At 36.7% G+C, this 19,736-nt stretch overlaps 1 protein-coding gene across 5 annotated transcripts in view; it reads left to right on the top strand.

Annotated features, from left to right (window-relative positions):
• The window catches only part of HSPH1 (heat shock protein family H (Hsp110) member 1), a gene marked incomplete at both ends in the record, with an annotated part of 30,487 nt that extends 12,370 nt beyond the window's left edge, over positions 1-18,117 (top strand). For 2 of the 5 annotated variants that reach the window (XM_080689185.1, XM_080689181.1), the window contains 13 exons: positions 107-240; positions 668-912; positions 2,462-2,690; positions 5,259-5,365; positions 5,820-5,953; positions 8,059-8,267; positions 9,665-9,796; positions 12,702-12,839; positions 14,186-14,311; positions 15,418-15,525; positions 15,621-15,740; positions 16,392-16,553; positions 17,683-17,889. In XM_080689185.1, the coding sequence (XP_080545311.1) occupies positions 107-240; positions 668-912; positions 2,462-2,690; positions 5,259-5,365; positions 5,820-5,953; positions 8,059-8,267; positions 9,665-9,796; positions 12,702-12,839; positions 14,186-14,311; positions 15,418-15,525; positions 15,621-15,740; positions 16,392-16,553; positions 17,683-17,889 (2,051 nt within the window). Of the gene's footprint in view, positions 1-106; positions 241-667; positions 913-2,461; positions 2,691-5,258; positions 5,366-5,819; positions 5,954-8,058; positions 8,268-9,664; positions 9,797-12,701; positions 12,840-14,185; positions 14,312-15,417; positions 15,526-15,620; positions 15,741-16,391; positions 16,554-17,682; positions 17,890-18,088 lie in introns of those variants that run through there. The other 3 variants (XM_080689182.1, XM_080689184.1, XM_080689183.1) reach the window with 3 other exon arrangements.
• Positions 18,118-19,736: the final 1,619 nt, after the last annotated feature.

The raw sequence follows: 19,736 nt of genomic DNA, 5'->3' as shown, positions 1-19,736 counted from the left end.
TTTCACCTTTGTTTATAGTATATTCCTGCATGTGTAAATTATATGTAACAATGAAATTTCTAAGAAAGTGTGAACCAAAGAATTGAAATGCATTTATTTTTTGTAGTTGCTTTGAATTATGGAATTTATAAGCAGGATCTTCCAAGTCCGGATGAGAAACCTCGGATAGTAGTCTTTGTTGATATGGGACACTCAGCCTTTCAAGTATCTGCCTGTGCTTTTAACAAGGGAAAATTGAAGGTAAAGTGGTACATTGGAACTATGTAACTAAACATTAGCTGTTTCCATTTGTGATGTGTTTAAGCTAGTGAGCTTTTGTCTGCTTATTTTTTGAAATGAAGAACTTTTTATAAAGATGTTATTAAAGAATTATTTTTTAAAATTGGTTTACATAAAGATGATGTAATTGTTTTAGCATATTATGAAATATTTTTCTTAAGAAAACAAGCTTAAGATTATTCCTATAACCATTAAACACCGAAAATATTCTAGAAATTTAGCATTCCATTGGGATTTTAAAGTTACGATTTCTCCTAATTGACTTGGATTTCATGTTTTTGTAATTTATATAGAAATCTTGAGCCTTTAGTTGTTTCAGTAGCAATATTTAGGATCCTGCTTACAAATATGATTGAAAATAACCAGAGTATTTTTTTAACTGAATTAGGTACTGGGAACAGCCTTTGATCCTTTCTTAGGAGGAAAGAACTTTGATGAAAAGTTAGTAGAACATTTTTGTACAGAGTTTAAAACTAAATACAAGTTGGATGCAAAATCTAAAATTCGAGCACTCCTTCGACTGTATCAGGAGTGTGAAAAATTGAAAAAGCTGATGAGCTCCAACAGCACGGACATACCACTGAATATCGAATGCTTTATGAATGATAAAGATGTTTCGGGAAAGATGAACAGGTATGTCTTAAGGTCTGCATATGAAATAAGTCTTATTAAACGGTAGCTCAAGTGTAGTTGTGGCTGGCGGTCATGTGGCTCTACATTTCAGGATTGTATGCTACATGGCTGATGGCTGCAGAGGCCATTGATTATGACCAGTAGAACATTGAGGTTGTGTGTGTGTTGGGAGGAGGGTACCTGGGATTGAACTCAGGGGTTTTCTACCTCTTAGTTACATCATCCCAGCCCTATTTATTTTGATGGTAATGGGGATTGAACACAGTGGCATACCTCTGAGCTATGTTCCCAGCCCTGTTTTATTCTTTATTTTGAAAACAGGTTCTCATTCATTAAGTTTCAGTGGCTGACCATAAACCTGCCATCCTCCTTTCTCAGTCTTCTACACCCAGCTTGCAAAGAGGGTTTTTTCTTTTTTATATGTGGTACTGGGGGTTGAACCTAGGGACAGTCTCTCAGGTCTACACCCCGCCACCCAGCCCTATTTTATTTTTTTGGAAACAGGTTCTTTTTAAGTTGCTGAGAGCCTTGCTAAGTTGCTGAGCTCTTTTTTTTTTTTTTTTTTGTGGTACTGGGGGTGGAACCCAGAGGCTTTCTACCTCCGGGCTATACTCCCAGACCTTTTTTATATTTTATTTGGAAACAGGGTCTCACTAAATTGTTGAGTGCCTCACTAAGTAGCTGAGGCTGGCTTTGAACATGTGTGATCCTCCTGTCTCAGCCTCCCAAGCGCAGGGATTACAATCGTGCGCCACCACTCCTGGCTGCTGAGCTGACTAAATCTACGATCCTCCTGTCTCGGCCTCCCAAGTACTGGGGTTACAACTGTTTGCACCCAGTGCAAACAGTTCTAAAAAATAATTTTGTTAATAAGTGCCCTTGTGAGGAGGAAGTCTTTTGGGGTCTCCCCCACCTTTTAATGTTTTAGGACTCATAATTATGAATAATAGCTTCACAGATATTTCTAAGTGAATGGAAATAAATATTTAAAGTAATGAGAATCAGAATCAGATCACATAAAACATTTATGAGGTAGAATACAGCACTAGTCTTCTATTTAAGAATATAATAGGGAACTGGGCATGGTGACACAGACTTGCAATTTCAGTACTTGAGAGTCTGAGATAAGATTGTAGGCTCGTGGCTAGCTTCACTTACTTAGTGAGACCCTCGGCAACACAGTGAAACCTTGTTTCAAGATAAAGAATAAAAAAAGAGGGCTGTGGTTATAGCTCAGAGGTAGAATGCCCCTAGATTCAATCCCCAGTACTGGAGGGGGGAATATAAAAGGGAGGTTTTTTTCTTAATAATACCCATACAGTTGATTTCTACTTAGTCCCCTTTCTGCACCTGTTTTATATATTTAAAAACGGGGAAGAAAAACCCCTGCAGTGTAGTTAACTTGGTCCATGTGGATCTCTGGGACATCTAAGGGGAAAATATCAAATTCACTGGATTAATAAGATTTATTTTTAAAAAAGGACGAGATGATACTGGCCATAAGATAACTTTTCTAATGATTTATAAAGTGGTCCTTTTATTTGCTAAGGTTGCAATTTGAGGAACTTTGTGCTGAACTCCTGCAAAAAATAGAAATACCTCTTTATTCATTGATGGAGCAAACTCAGCTCAAAGTAGAAGATGTGAGTGCTGTTGAGATAGTTGGTGGTACTACACGAATTCCAGCCGTGAAAGAAAAAATTGCCAAATTCTTTGGAAAAGATATTAGCACAACGCTCAATGCAGATGAAGCAGTAGCCAGAGGCTGTGCACTACAGGTACTTTCTCAACCCTGCTTTCTCTTGGTGTTTCTCCATAAACAGTTCACTTCATGTCATCTGATAATTAATGTAATAAATAGCCCTGCACCTAATTAGATCCAAGAAGTTACTTTTAAGTGAATTCATAAGGCGGTAGGGGAGACTAGGATGTTCAAATCTGGAAGGTCCTATAGAGATTAAAAAAACTACCAAGCTGGTGTTTGTCAATCTGATGTTTAAAATGTGTGTTTCTAGGTACTACAGAAAACACAGGTGTAAAGCAAGTTAGCTGTGTAGTAGTGGTGACAATTATCATAAGATATATAGATATGAGAGGATTAAAATGGTAATTGGATAAAATAAGGAATTGATTTTCAAATGGTTTTAGAAACTAGATACCCTCCTATTTTAAATTTTTGGGGGGATGGTACTGGGGATTGAACCCGGGGACGTTCTACCTCTGTATACTCCAGGTTCTTTTTATTTTGAAATAGGGTGTTAGTAAGTTCCCATGTGCACTACCTTTGAACCTATGATTCTTCTATCTCATTCTCCCAAGTATTGGAATTATAGGTATGTGGCACTGCACCGGGCTCCCGAATGAATTCTTAACTTGCATATCAGATAAAAGCAGCTCAAGCCAGGCATGGTGGCACATTTAATCCCAGTACTTGGGAAGCTGGGACAGGAGGATCACAGGTTCAAGAGTCTCAGTAATATATTGAGATCATGTTTCAAAATAAAAACTGCTGGGGAGGGGAGGTATAGCATGGAGATAGAGTGACTCTTGAGTTCCATTCATATTACCAAAAAAGAAACAAGGAAGGCAGCCTCAGAAACATAGTTTCATGAAACAAAAGCACCATAACTGGGAGTTACCAGTAAAAAGAAAGAAAATGTTAGTTCATTATTAGAATATTATAAAATGAAGTCTCTAGCCTTAGCAATTCAGCAGTGTTTTCGACAACTTAGACTGTGTTTTAAAATAAAACAGGGCTGAAGATATAGTTTAGAGGTAGAATGCCCTTGGATGCAATCCCCAGTACCACACACACACAAAATTTAATAAATAAGATTGCAAAGAAAGGTCTTTAGAGTGCACTTTCATACTTAAAAAAGGAAGAATGTGCCAGGCATAGTGTTACATGCTTGTAATCCCAGTATTTGGGAGTCTGAGACAGGAGGATCTATCATAGGTTTGAAGTCAACTGTAGCAGCCCAGTGAGGCTCTTAGCAACTTAGACCTGTTTCCAAATAAAAATTAAATAGGTATGGGGGTGCAGCCCGGAGGTGGAATGCCCCTGGGTTTCATTACTTGTGCCACAAAAAATAAATAAAAAAAAGAATATGTATATAGTGCCTATTTAATTATCCATTGTATTCAAATGATCTGTTATGTTTTGTGAGGGTTTGCTTTTTCCTTCATAATGGTTCCCCAAAATGTTGGCACTTCATGGTTCTTTCAGAAGCAGAGTTGATTTTTGCCTGTCTTGATACCATACTAATCAAATGAATTGATTTCTTTCTGTTAAGTCTGGTTAGTTTAGTCATCTCTTCAATGACTTTTAGATGCTTATCTAAATATGAACCTTCTAGCTTTCTATTGGGTGCTATTTGTCCCATTTTGAATTTGTCACTGCTTTTTTTATTCAGAAAGTTACTTTGAAATATGAACATTTTGAGTTTTACCCTTTTCAGGTTTTTATTTTGTTATATCCATAGCCCTTTTTACTTTGAGACAGGGTTTCACTAAGTTGCCAAGGCTGGCCTTGAACTTACAGATCCTTCTGCCTCAGCCTCCCAACCAAGTAGCTGGGTTTATTATAGGTGTGTACCTCCAGGCATGGCTCCTTTCTCACTTTTTTAGATATTTGGAAAATGTCATTGACAGTGCTTTTTGTAGATGTGTATATAAACACACATCAAAAGAGAACTATCAGATAGCTGGGCGTGGTGGCACACGCTTGTTTGTAATCGCCACGCGTGGGAGGCTGAGACAGGAGGATCACACAGGTTCGAAGACAGCCTCAGCTAATTAGTGAGGCTCTCAGCAACTTAGTGAGACCCTATTTCCAAATAAAATACAAAATAGGTCTGGGAGTATAGCCCAGAGGTAGAAAGCCTCTGGGTTCCACCCCCAGTACCACCAAAAAAAAAAAAAAGAACTATCAGGATAAAACTTTTTTCTAAATCAATGGAACAGTATTTCTTAATAGTTATTAAGTTTGCAGGTGGTGCACACCTGTAATACCAGTACTTGAGTGGCTGAGACAGGAGGATAGCAGGTTCAAGGACAGCCTTATAGTGAGACTCTCATCAACCTAGCAAGACCATGTTTCAAAATAAAAGTAAAAAATAGGGCTGGGCATTGTTCAATCTGTGGTAGTACACAAACACCAAAAACTCAATTACTATTCTAATACTCACTGTGTTGTTTTCATTGCTAATAGTTGGTGAAGTAAATTCCTTATGCTTAAGATAACATAGTTCTATAAGCACTTTTTAAATTATTGTTTAACTCATCTGATTAGATGGGTGGCCAGTAATCATGTTAATAATAATTGTTTAAATTTTTTTCTTTTTAAGTGTGCAATCCTTTCCCCAGCGTTTAAAGTTAGGGAATTTTCTGTAACGGATGCAGTTCCTTTTCCAATATCTCTGGTCTGGAACCATGATTCAGAAGATACTGAAGGGTATGTAGTAGAAAATATCTTCTAAATCTTTAATATGTAAAGAACAAAATGATTTTTATGGTAGAATGCTTAATTTACCTGAGATTTTCAGCAACCAAAGCTATCAAATATTTCTCAGTTTGGTATTGTAAATGATGAGCTAGAAATGATAAAGAGTTAGTTTCTTCTCCCTGAGTGTGGTGGTGCATGTTTGTAATCCCAGTACGTGGGAGGCTGAGAAAGGAGGATCCTGGTTTGTGGCCAGCCTCAGCCACTTAGGTCTTTCATAACTTAGCAAGACCCTGTTTCAAAAAGAATTAAAAAAAAAAAAATGGACGGGCTGGGAGTGTAGCTTGAGGTAAAATGCCCCTGGGCTCAATCTCGCGTGCCACACACACACAAAAATTCTCTTCTGTTTGTGTAGCAAAAGCTTAAATATTTTTTCTGTTTGAATGACTTTTCCTTTCTCTTCTAGTGTTCATGAAGTATTTAGTCGAAACCATGCTGCTCCTTATTCCAAAGTTCTCACTTTTTTGAGAAGGGGACCTTTTGAGTTAGAAGCTTTCTATTCTGATCCACAAGGAGTTCCATATCCAGAAGCAAAAATAGGTAAGTGACAATTTTAAATTTACATATATTTTGGTTTTTTGGTTAGTGTACAGACTAATTTTCCTCTCATTTTTAGCATAATTTCATGTGAAGATGTTTTATGTTTAGAATAATATGTTGGAGGAATCTCCAACATGTACGTCTTCATTTTATTGGTAACTACACTGCGCAATAGAGACAAAATGACTTGGAAGTTCTGCTATTATGTCCAAGTAATATATTTAGTACTACTTTAATTCAGTATTTTCCTATTCTAATATAGTCTGTACTTAAAGGATTACTGGCTGCCTTTTTTTTTTTTTTTTTTTTGGTACTGGGGTTCCTGGAAGCCCTTCTACCTCTGGGCTACACTCCCAGACCTATTTTTATATTTTTATTTGGAAACAGGGTCTCCTAAGCCAGCGCACGCGGCTAGCTTCGAACCTGCGCGATCCTCCTGTCTCTGCCTCCCAAGCGCGGGGATTACAAGCGTGCGCCACCACGCCCGGCTTACTGGCTGCTTTTAATGTTAACCTTTGTTCTAGGTGATGTTACTTTCTATGCATACATTTATATTGTAACTTTATCTAAAGGTAGATCTTGTTAGATAAATTTTTCTTTGTGATAGGACATGTCCATTCACATTTGCTCATAGTATCTGTATCTTTCCCAGACTGCTCATAAAATTTTCCAATATTGCTATGCTCTTTTTAGGATTCACTCTTGGTCAACTCCTTTTTATAAAGAAATGATTAGAAGGGTATGACCTGACCAGTTGTGGTGTTTTTATTTCTCCTTAATTCTAAAGACTAAAATATTTTGAGCCACAATTAATCACAATTTATTGGTAAGAAAATAGAGAAGTTACTAAATATAGACCATATTTGGATAGATTCTATGTATTCCCCATTGTGCAGAAGATAAAATCCAAACTCTTAAGTTTAGCATGGCATCTAATGCTTCATGTTTCATCAAAATTGATAATCATGTATATATGAAGAGAGTACACCTCCCATTTTCCTGAGAGTCTTTTTTCTGGATGTCTGAGAGTAAATGCTATTTCTCCATGAATAATTTGGCACCTTTTTTGGGGGGTGGGTGGGTCTGGGGATGGAACCCAGGGCCATTCAACCTCCGAGCTATAACCCCCCCCGCCCTATTTTTTTATTCTTTATTTTGAAACTGGGTCTCACTGAGTTGCAGAAGGCCTCACTAAGTAGCAGAGGCTGTCTGCGAACTGAGATCCTCCAAGTTTCAGCCTCCCAAATGCTGGGATTACAAGCATGTGCCACCACGCATGGCTGGCACTTAATTCTTGAACCTAGTAATTTGACAGGTAATCAAGGTCTATTTTGTCATCTTTCATTGACCTGAAAATTTAGATACAACTTTTTCTGTGTTTATGTAGATGGCACTATAAAATACCAGGGTATTAAATTTTATACTATGTTTTTGTACATAACAGCATCAAAATACTTCTTTTTGGTTAAGTAAATTTGTGGAATAACAGTACTACTGGTGGAGACATAACTAACACCACTTGGTTCTTCAGTTAGCACTGATTGTAAACACTAATTCTGAAAAAGTATAGATGGTTAAATAATGTGTAGCAGGTCACACAGCCAAGATTCAAGTCTGTACTCCTTAATCATTAGTAATGAGGTAGATCTAATCTATTGCATATAATAACTTATATGTATTCATGTAAGTTTTAGCCTAACAGACTGTAGGATTCGAATTCAGCATGTGCTTGATAGCATCTGCTTTAGACTTGCTAACAGATTTCATGTTTAGTTTGTGTTCATCCATCTGGAGAAATTGGTTAGGAGGAGGCAGAGACTGCTTTTCATTAGTATCTTACACCCAGTGTCTGCCTAGTAAGTGTTAAATAGCAAAAAGAATAACCTTACCTTTGATTTTAACAGCACACTAAGACTAATCTTAAGAATTGTAAATACATTGTATGTAAATGATTTTATAATTTATGCTAAAAGATTTTAAGTTGGTTGAGACTAGGGAGGAAATTTTGAAATAGCATTACTTTATTTCTTAGCATTTGTGTTTTTCCTTTCTGCTCTACAGAGATTTAGATTCGTCTCTATAATTGTCGGGGTTTTTTGTTCTAGGTCGCTTCATAGTTCAAAATGTTTCTGCACAGAAAGATGGAGAGAAATCTAAAGTGAAAGTCAAAGTGCGAGTCAACACCCATGGCATTTTCACCATCTCTACAGCATCTATGGTAGAGAAAGTCCCAACTGAGGAAAATGAAATGTCTTCTGTTGAAGCAGACATGGAGTGTCCAAACCAGAGACCACCTGAAAACCCAGACACTGATGTAAGTTAGTGAGTAAATCTCTGCATTTGAATATAGAAGTGATTTAAATCTTACAAGAGAAAGGTAGTGAAAACTAGAGATACTTTCTTCAAAAAATAAATTTGGTCATAAATTTCTATAAGAGTTCTTGGTAATGGAATTATATATGTAGAATTTTGGTGTATTGTGATTAAATTCTATGACACTGAATTTAAAGTAACTGGTATATGATTTAATAGGAATAAATAAAGTTGTTTTTCTTTTTAAGACTAAGTCAAATGTTGACTGATGGTAAGGAAAAAAGTCTACTATCAAAACTAGTGAAATATTAAAGCTATCTTTTTTTCTTTTAATTGTATGGAAAAATTGGCTTTGGTGTTTCAGAACTTGTTTATTTCTGAGCAATAATTAGAAATAATTGAAATGAATAGTCATGCAGTATATTGTTTCAGTTAAGATGTGAGACAGTGTGTGTATCTTTTGGTCACGGCTAATCATTTCTATAACACTGAAAGAACATGAACAGCTGCCGAATCTTAGTTTATTCTCATCTAGAAACTTCATAATAATGAGTTGAATGGTTAGTGTCATACACTTTCTCAGTCTCTTACTTTTTGGAATCAGTAATGACTTCTCAGTACTTTAGTGTCTGATGCAGATTCTTGAAAGCTTTGAGAGAAAAATATGACTATTTCAAGGCAAACAGAGTAGTGGGATGTTTCAGTCTTCTCCCAAAGATGGAAAACGATTGGGTGTCTAGGACTGCTTAAAAAAAAAAGATCAGAGAACTTGCCGGGTTCATTTTCCTTTCCCCTATCAGATTTTGAGTCAGGATTTTTAATACATAGCATTTATTCTTTATCCTGAGATCTTTTGAGTTATAAGTAGCTGAATAACAAAGTCAAAGTGGGAGAGAGAGGGTATCAGGTATTTGTAAGGTAAAGTGATAAGGTCTGGAATAACTGTTAGTTGGCTAATTATATAACTCCGTAGTACATTAAAATGGAATAATGTTGAGATGCATGTTGGCTGCTGGTTTTGGAAGCTCTTTTTTGGTGTGTGGGGGGAAGAGGCCTGGAGTAGTAACCTGTTTCCTGTGCTTTTGAGAGCTAATATCTGTACAAGGTTAGGGGAGAGTTTCTTAAAGGGAAGTTCTTGATTGTCACCACATCAATCAAATGCCTACTTGTGTTACATAACTATATTAACTTCTGTCATTCACAGAATTTTTTACAGGTTAAAAATTTCCAAGAAGTCTTCAAGTATTTTGTATTCATTTTGCTTTTATCCAATATCTTTTCCACCCACTTACTAAGATTTCAGAAATTGAGTGTACTGTCTTTGGTGCCCTATAACCTTTTAAATTTATACAAGTACACCTGCTTTCTACATCCTTTGTGCCTGGGCTTTCATTTCAGAAAAATATCCAGCAAGACAACAGTGAAGCTGGAACACAGCCCCAGGTACAAACCGATGGTCAACAAACCTCACAGTCTCCCCCTTCACCTGAACTTACCTCAGAAGAAAACAAAATCCCAGATGCTGACAAAGTGAGTGACTCTTCTAGTTCATTCCATCAGAAAATGTTGCAACATGTAATCGTTAACAATATTAAATCTTCGGTTTCAAGAGCAGACCCAAGTGACTTCATTCTACATAGGATTTTGTGTTACTTAGCTAAAATCAGAGGTACTTAGGCTCAACTAAAAGAATTAAATGTACTGCTTTAGACCTTAAGGTTTCTTTTAACTGACACTTCAAGTAACAAGAGCAAATGCAAAGCATGTATTGTCTTCTTAAGGACAGAGGCATTTGCTAATCCCAGAGGCAGAAACAGATAGCATCCCAGTTTTGTGCCATCAGTTTTCACTTGAATTAATCAGATGATAAATACACGGGCTATAGGAGTCTAGTAAACAGTAAGCTATATATGAAGGTATATCAGATTGCATCTCAAGGAAATTATTCCTTTATTCTGCTTCCACACTAGGTGTGGGAAGCTATATTAAATGGTTGTGCTATGTCCCTTGAAAAATGACAACTAATCAAACTATTAAAGCTCATGCATGGTCAGATGGATATTTAGAAGTTCCCATTATTTCAAATTGCCCTATGCTTGGCAGAAGTTGCCTGCAGTTGCATGTAAATTACTAACTAGTCATTGGTGGTTTGGTTCTCTCACATTCTGAAGACAGAGTTCTTTAACCTTTAGGGAAACTACTGAATTGTTGGTTGAATCAATATGGACTTTATACTAGTTAAGACTTTCTAGGTGTTAGTTTGCCTGTGTCCTGATTAATCATCAGGCTCTTAATATGATTGGTAGTTCCTGACTGATTTCTGAAAACTGCTTTCTCTTTCTGCTGTTTAGAGTTATGTGATGATGGTGATTGTTTGGGGAAAAAATAGCTTACTTAATTTCAACATCATTCTCCTTAATTTAGAGTTGAGCATTAGGTAACAACTTATGCTCATCTGTGTAGAGCATGGCATTGAGTAGAATCTCATATTCATAGTTATTGATTGAACAACTAATTACAGGCCTTTAAAACATCACACATACTTGACGTATTCATCATTCATTCCATGTTGGACTGCTATTTTGTGATACATTGGGTTTCTCAGTAGTTGGTTTAATTGTGATGCATGTACTATATCATCCATTTTGCTCCATAGGTATCTTTTATAGTCCTGTGTCTTGCTCTGTGTAGGTTTCACCTGATTCATTTTCTTTTTTGTGAGTCATACCCTGAGAGGATGCATACTGTACTGCATTGGAGGGTTCTTGTATGCACTGGAAGGAAGGAGGCATAGAATTGCAGGCTGACTGACTAGATCATCACTAGTGACACAGCATGTTACATAATGGATAGGGGCTTTCTGAGGAACACTGAAACTCAAGTCAGGGAGATGTGTTTTAGTCCAAGTTTCTTCATTAGAGTGAAGAAACTATAATATAGTGCAAAACATTTTAATATCCTTTGTAACTCAAATTATCTGACAGTAATTGTTGTTCCTTGTGGGTTATTTTCTTGCCATTTTACTATCCTAGCTAATCAGGACACATGTTACAGATCTTGGTTTTTATCATCTAATCATAGAGCTGAGTCTCCTTAATTGTGCTCTTATTTGTGGTAGGAAATGTGCTGTGAACCTGAAGAAATAGAAATACACAGAAAAAGGCTTGGTAAATTAAAGATTGCAGGAAATACTTCTTTAGCCCTGTATTTACACCATTTTAAAGAGTACAATAAATTATATTTTTAAGTATATGTTATCCAATATACTTAGCACCAGAAAGATTTTCAGGTTTGAAATTTGGAATAACTGCATGAACATGAAAAATCTTGGGGCTAGGAGTAATCTAAATGCTAAGATCGTTTTTGTTTCATGTATGTATGTGTATATACATATGTACTATTAAAAACATAGTCCAAAGGTAATTTTAGTGTTTTTAGGGCACCTGTGTTTTGACTGTGACCAATTAGATGAAGTCAGCTGTGGGATTTTCTACTTGCGGCAGGCATCGTGTGGATAATCAGAAAGTTTCAGATTTGGGGACTCTTTGAATTAGGGATGGATGTTCAGTCTGTATTATCATTTGCCTCATCATCCTATTTGCAAAGTACTTTAAGGCTTTTTTATTTTTAATCTTGCAGAGTTGCTTATGAGAAATTACATAACTCAAAGGCAAATAGTAGTAATAGTACATATGTATATATACATCTCCACGTTCATTAGAATGCTTTTAGTAGACATTCAATGTAATGCTAATTTAAAGCAGGCATAAGCCGGGCGTGGTGGTGCACGCTTGTAATCCCCAGGCTTGGGAGGCTGAGACAGGAGGATTGCACAGGTTCAAAGCCAGCCTCAGCTACTTAGTGAGGCTCTCAGCAACTTAGTGAGACCTGTTTCCAAATAAAATATAAAAAATATAAAAAGGTCTGGGAGTATAGCCCAGAGGTAGAAAGCCTCTGGGTTCCACCCCCAGTACCACCAAAAAAAAAAAAAGCAGGCATAATACCTGGACATATGGACCAAGATACATATTTTAGGAATTGAGTAAATCCTTAAAAATCTGTAATGTGGATCAAGTCCACCTTAAATTATTGTCAGATTCTAGACTGTAATTTAAGAGTATGGCAGTAATTTTGACTTCTGGGATTCACAGACATGCTTTAAAGGGATAGAAAGTAAAGACTTTAGAGGAAGAACATTAATAGTAGAGAGTAAGTGTAATATAAGGAGAGAAAAATAAGTGAATTCATGAAGGCGATATATGTTTAATGGTTGCGTGAATTTCACACGGGCAATTGGAAATTAGGTGATCTTAAAGATACTTTCAGTTTGATTTTAGGGATTTTGTTTTTCCCTAAGTCATTAGTAAGCATGTATATTTTTGTTTTCAAGGATGGTTTAAGAATTTTTCTTTCTTTCTTTCTTTTTTTTATTAAGGCAAATGAAAAGAAAGTTGACCAGCCTCCAGAAGCTAAAAAGCCCAAAATAAAGGTGGTGAATGTAGAGCTGCCTATCGAAGCCAACTTGGTCTGGCAGTTAGGGAAAGATCTTCTTAACATGTATATTGAGACAGAGGTAAATATTTTAATTAAATATTTTAAGTTGGAGTGTGTTTTAGCCCTGTTACTAATATTTTTAATAGATAAGTTGCTATGCTTCTTTGCCATAGCCAGAGTTTTATATGATTTAGAGATAAAATGAAATAAAAATGAGTGAAATTTTTAGTTTAATCTGTAACAGTTTTATTGGTTTTTACGTACTTAGTTAAAAGATCTGTGCCATAGAGTGTTCTGCTTGCTAAAAAAATTGTCTGGGTTCTTGTGGACAAATTAAATGATAGTATATCCTAGCACAGAGTGCCATGCAATAGAATCTAGGCCATAGAAAATACTTCTGTTGAACTGGGCGTGGTGGTACACACTTGCAATCCCAGCACTTGGGAGGCTAAGACAGGAGGATCGTACAGGTTCGAAGCCAGCCTCAGCTACTTTAAGTGAGGCTCTCAGCAACTTAGTGAGACTGTTTCCAAATAAAATATAAAAATAGGGTTGGGAGTATAGCCCGGAGGTAGAAAGCCTCTGGGTTCCACCCCCAGTACCGCCAAAAACACTTCTATTGAAATACATCGTACTTTTTTTTTTTTTTTTTTGTATATTTGAAATTCTAGAATAGTAGGTTGAGATTCACTTTTTTTTTTGTAGTACTGGGGGTGGAACCCAGAGGCTTTCTACCTCCAGGCTTTACTCCCAGACCTTTTTTATATTTTATTTGGAAACAGGGTCTCACTAAGTTGCTGAGAGCCTCACTAAGTAGCTGAGGCTGTCTTCGAACCTGTGTGATCCTCCTGTCTCAGCCTCCCAAGCGCAGGGATAACAAGCGTGCGCCACCGCCTGGCTGAGATTCACTTTTTACTGAGAAGGGAACATCATGTTTAGAAATTCAACAGTAAACTAGAATTCATTTATTGTAATATAGTGCAAATGATGACAACCATATAACTGTATATGTAAGAAAACAATTATATTTGAGCAGTGGGTTGATTTTTTTTTTTTTTTACTTAATATTAAATCCAAAATGTGAAAACTACATAATTTATAGTGTTAAAAGTAAACAACTTCCACATGTGTAGTTATTAAAATGAAGACCTGTAGAGTTTGTAGAAAGAATTTTATGAAGTATAAACTAAAATGATGTAAGGTTTTTTTTTTTTTTTTTTTTTTTTTTTTTGCATGATGTTTGAATATTTTTAACATTAGAGTTGAGGTTGGAGACACAGCTCAGTGGTTGACCACTGGCCAAGCAAGCATGTTCAAGGCCGTGGGTTTGATTCCCAGCTTCACAAACCCATAAAAATACTGTCTTATTTTAAAACTTAATTTGAGTCACTGGAAGATTAAATAACCTTTTCTTTTTGCTGACAGGGAAAGATGATAATGCAGGATAAATTGGAAAAAGAAAGAAATGATGCTAAAAATGCAGTGGAGGAGTATGTGTATGAATTCAGGGACAAACTGGGTGGACCATATGGAAAGTTTATATGTGAGCAGGTAAGGTTTAGAGCTATTTTTATTCAGATAGTTTCACGTAAAATAGTAAACAAATTTGAAATTTTATCTTTACTAGATTTTATACCAAGCTTTTTTGAAAATAGAAAGTTTGAATATAGAAATTATATGAACAAAGTGGAGATGGGAGGCTTGTCTGTGATGCAATTTTCATTTTATTCTAGTTTGCTTATTTATTTAGCATAATAACTTAGTTCTTACCTCTCTGAAAAGAGAACCTTTCAAACATTTTACTCAGAGTCATGGCATTTCAGTTATGGGACTAAGAAGATAAGAGAAAACCCCAATTTTAGCAACTTTTTGTTTTATCCCATAAAACTTGTTTAGCTAGTCATCCCAGTGTTGTCAAGCAATATTACTTCCTATTCCCTTCCCAGAAGCATACTGTGGAAGATGGGACTTGGGAGAAAAATCTAGGGTGGTTTAGGGGTTACTTCTGATGGTACAGGTTACTTAAACTTAAGTTAGGAGCCTATACTAGCCCTAACATCTGTGGGCTACAGTTTAGTGTTCATTTCTTACCCCTGCCCTTATATTTCCTGGGTGTCTTATGGTTGGGATTCTGAAGTAGGAATGACCCAACAAACTAGCTCTCCCAGGAGTAGAACTTATTCTGAATAGGTTAGGAACAATTTTTTCATGTGTTATTAGATTATCAACTTTTGTAACTTACCTTTCAGTTTTTGACAGTTGTGGAGGTGAAAAGGAATAAATGAGAAGTAGTAGTTTTGGAAAAATAACATACTTGCTCTTTTATAACTAAAATGTTTCAATATGTAGGTTGTTCAAAATTGGACTTCTAAGATACAGTATTGTAAATTAGGAACCCTTTGCCAAAAACACTGAAAAGACCTGATATAGTAACCAAGCAGAGAAGCCACCCAAATATCTATGAGTTCCTCATGTAAATAGTTTATGGAGCTGATAAGCAGTAGAGTGTGGGTACTTTTTCAGTGAAGAGAATGCAGTGTAATCAGAGTGCCTTACTAGATGAGATTAGCTATTTGGTGTTTTAAGATGCATTTGTTGTTGTAAAAACCTCTATAGTAAGATTGCCTCTAATCTTGTCATGTTTCTTATGTATAAAGGAATATCAAAATTTTTTGAGACTACTCACAGAGACTGAAGACTGGCTCTATGAAGAAGGAGAGGACCAGGCTAAACAAGCATATGTTGACAAGTTGGAAGAGTTAATGGTAGGCTCTTCTCTTCTGGAAAGGGGCTACTTGTGTTTTAAACTAAAGGATTAAAATCTAATTATGGAAACTTAATTTATTGCATTTTATGTTAGAAAATTGGCACTCCAGTTAAAGTCCGATTTCAAGAAGCTGAAGAACGGCCCAAAATGTTTGAAGAATTGGGACAGAGACTGCAGCACTATGCCAAGATAGCAGCTGACTTCAGAAACAAGGTAGTAAACTTTTTGCACACAGTGAGGACTTAGCCTAGATTTTAATAAGCTAATATTTAGGCAGAAGAATTATAAATATTAGGTAGGAAATTTTGATTTATTTATTGTTTGTTTGTGGTACTGAGGGTTGAACTTGGGCATTTTACCTCCTACACCTTCACCCCTATATTTTATTTTTTACTTGGAGACAGAGTCTCACTAAGTTGCCAAGGGCCTCACTAGGTAGCTGAGGCTGGCCTCGAACCTGCAATTCTCTAGTCTTAGCCTGCCAAGTATTACGGGTGCCACCACCATGCCTGGCCAGAAATTTTGATATTTAAGGCAAGCAGTTGATTAGCTTTTTATGGAAAGTTGGGTCAAGTTGGATGTTACTTATTAAATATTTAATTCTAGCCGGGCATAGTGGTACACGCTTATAATCCCTGTACCAGCATTCAGGAGGTGGAGACAGGAGGATCGTGGTTCGTGGATAGCCTCAGCTACTTAGTGAGGCCTTCCACAACTTAGACCTTGTTTTAAAAATTAAGAATAAAAAATAGGGCTGGGGGTGTATGTAGCTCAGAGGTAGAATGCCCCTGGGTTCTATGCCCAGTGCAGCATGCATAAATAAGTAAATATAATAAATATATATATTTTTTAATTCCCATTTAGGATGAGAAATATAACCATATTGATGAGTCTGAAATGAAAAAGGTAGAAAAGTCTGTTAATGAAGTGATGGAGTGGATGAATAACAGCATGAATGCTCAAGCTAAAAAGAGTCTTGCTCAGGATCCAGCTGTATGGGCTCATGAAATAAAAGCAAAAGTCAAGGTGAGTGTTAATGTCTCGTTTATTATACTTATTTTACTGATGTAATTTGAAATCATTTGACTCTTAAATCTAGCCTTTTTTTTCTTTTCTGGTGGTACTAGGGGTGGAACCCAGGGGCGCTTTCTATCTCTGGGCTATACTTCCAGACCTATATTATACTTTATTTGGAAACAGGGTCTCACTAAGATGCTGAGAGCCTCACTAAGTAGCTGAGGCTGGCTTCGAACCTGTGCGATCCTCCTGTCTCAGCCTCCCAAGCGTGGGGATTACAAGCGTGCACCACCACGCCTGGCCTGCCATTTTTTCTATAAATGTTTTACCTCATCCTTATTGAGATTGGATTTCTTAGTTATTATTTTGTGGGGATAACCTCATACATTTCTGTTAGATTCCATTTATTTACTCATTGAGTTCTGCAGTATGCTTGTTGAGCCCTGATCATGTGCTAGCAATTCATCTGATAGTTAAACATCCAGTATACAATATACAAAGTAACATCCTACCCCTCTGGAATTCATGGCCTTGTAAGAAGGAGACTGCAAGCCTTGAGTGGTGACACAGGTTTGTAATCCTCCTGCTTGGGAGGCTGAGACAGGAGGATCGCACAGGTTCGAAGCCAGACTCAGCTACTTAGTGAGGCTCTCAGCAACTTAGTGAGACCCTGTTTCCAAATAAAGTATAAAATAGTTCTGGGAGTGTAGCCCCTAGGTAGAAAAGCCCCTGGGCTCCACCCCCAGTACCACAAAAAAAAAAAAAAAATGCAGTATGCAAGTGCTTGGCACGAATCAGATGGTGATAAGTGCTATATAGGGAAATGAAATGATGATGTTGGGTGAAGAGGGCTGAGGATATACCGGGCGGTGGAGTGGACTTCCACAGTTGGTGTTTTATTAGGAAAAAGCCTTGCTGAGTATTTTTAAGTACATAGCAAGTTTCTGATAAATCAGAAAAGAACATTTATATTTCTTTTGATCAGGCTTTAAGCTATGGTTTTGGATAAGTGTAATGAGAAAATGGATTCTTTGATGTATGAATGTAGTTAGGAGAAACAGACTGTCATGTATGTGGGGAAGTAGTTGAAAATGAACTGGATGGATCGGAATTCTGACAACTCGTTTTGTTTTCTTAGGAATTAAACAATGTTTGTGAACCTGTTGTAACACAGCCCAAACCAAAAATCGAATCGCCCAAACTGGAGAGAACTCCAAATGGCCCAAATACTGATAAAAAGGAAGAAGATTTAGAAGGCAAAAATAATTTTGGTGCTGAACCCCCTCATCAGAATGGTGAATGTTACCCTAATGAGAAGAGCTCTGTTAATATGGACCTGGATTAGATGGCATTTAATTGGCTTATTCCCTCAATCAATGAAATATTTTTGCCATAGTATGTGACTCTACATAACATACTGAGACTATTTATATTTTCTTTTTTAAGGATGTCTAGAGATTTTGTGTATTATATGGAAAAAGATAAAAGCTTAAGTCTGTAGTCTTTATGATCCTAAAAGGGAAAATTGCCTTGGTAACTTTGAGATTCCTGTGGAATTGTGAATTCATACTAAGCTTCTGTGCAGTATTACCATTTGCGTCACTGAGGATAAAATTGACATTTGTCTTTTGGAGAAACAAAATTGTACTGCTTATTCAAGAGGGCCATGATTAAAATCTTTAAGCATTTGTTTTTGCCAAGGTAGTTTTCTTGCATTTTGCTCTCCATTTCAGCATGTGTGTGGGTGTGGATGTTTATAAACAAGAATAAGTCTGATTTTTTAAGGGCTTCAAAAATTAATTCTGTCCAATAGAATGATTTTGCTTTTATATTATTGAAAAATTCAGTGAGTAAAGCAAAAGCTAGTGAAATGTGTTCGCAGCATGCAAAACAAAAAATAAAATTCTCAACTCTACAGTACATTGTCCTGTGAAGATGTGAAATGGAAGAAATGTTGATCCTGTTGTAACTGATTGTGAAAACTATGAGCTTTAAAATAAAGTTCATCCTGCAGTGTCATTTCTAAAGTCACTTGTTAAAATGGGATTGGAGGCCAGGCATGGCACACGCTTGTAATCCCAGCATTCAGGAGGCTAAAACAGGATTGCTGTTCACAGACAGCCACAGCTACTTAGGCCCTTTGTAACTCAGTGAGACCCTGTTTCAAAATAAAGAATAAAAAGTAGGGCTGGGGCATAGCTTGGAGGTACTGCCCAAGGGGAAAAAAAAAAAGGATGTCATATGCAATTAATTTGACTAATATGTCTCTACAGAATTGCCTATCAGAAGTTTCTGAAAGGCCAAAGAGTAAGCTTTAAATACTATGATCAATAACTCACTTTATGAGTAGCATTCAGAATACTTTTCTATACCATTAGCACATTTCAATTTATACCAAGAATTCTGTCTTAGCCAGGTGTGGTGGCACACACAGGAAGATCACAGGTTCAAAGACAGCCTCAGCAAGTAGACTCCATCTAGCGATATCCAGTTTCCAGATAAATAAAAGTGGGCTGAGTGTGTACCCCAAAGGTGGAATGCCTCTGGGTTCAATCCACAGTACCACACACACACACACACACACAAAAGACCTGTCTTACCACTGATTTTTTTATTGTTGTGGAAGAATATTGCTGACCATCACATGTAAGCACAGAACAATTACATTAGACTTTTAGGGAGACTTAAGTTTTATTTTTTGAGAGTTAAGGTCTCTTGGCAGGCAGGATGATAACTGCTCTCGTACGTGTGCTATGGTTTTCTTGTACTCTATAGCTTTGTTAGCCTTGGCACTTTCTAGGAGATAACCAGTCAAAATTAGTTATTTCTTGAGTCTGTATCAGAATGTGGTTTGTAGAAGTTTGACATACTTGAAGGCTATGCCCTATGGCTGGTAATTAGCTTTTCCAGTTACTTTTATATGCTTTCATTTTCTTAGAATTGTGTATATTATGGGGCACTTAACAATTCTAACTTTGCTTATTAAGGGCGGTGTGGTGTGGGGGAAAGTACCTTTGGGAGGGGAAATGTAGTTTCATGTGCAAGAATCCAAATTATGCTGCCACTCAAGCACTGGTTTTTAGGCTTGGTTTTTCAGTTTTAGTCAGATATTCAACTTCTCTGAATCTCCACTTCCTCATTCAAATCTATGTATCCATAGCTGTTGTAGATTCTTCTAGAAGGTCTCTCAAA

The sequence above is a fragment of the Muscardinus avellanarius genome (assembly GCF_963383645.1).
Source record: "Muscardinus avellanarius genome assembly, chromosome: 2".
Lineage (NCBI taxonomy): Eukaryota > Metazoa > Chordata > Mammalia > Rodentia > Gliridae > Muscardinus > Muscardinus avellanarius.
The sequence above is the reverse complement of the archived record's forward strand: the minus strand, read 5'-3'. Positions and strand labels throughout refer to the sequence as shown.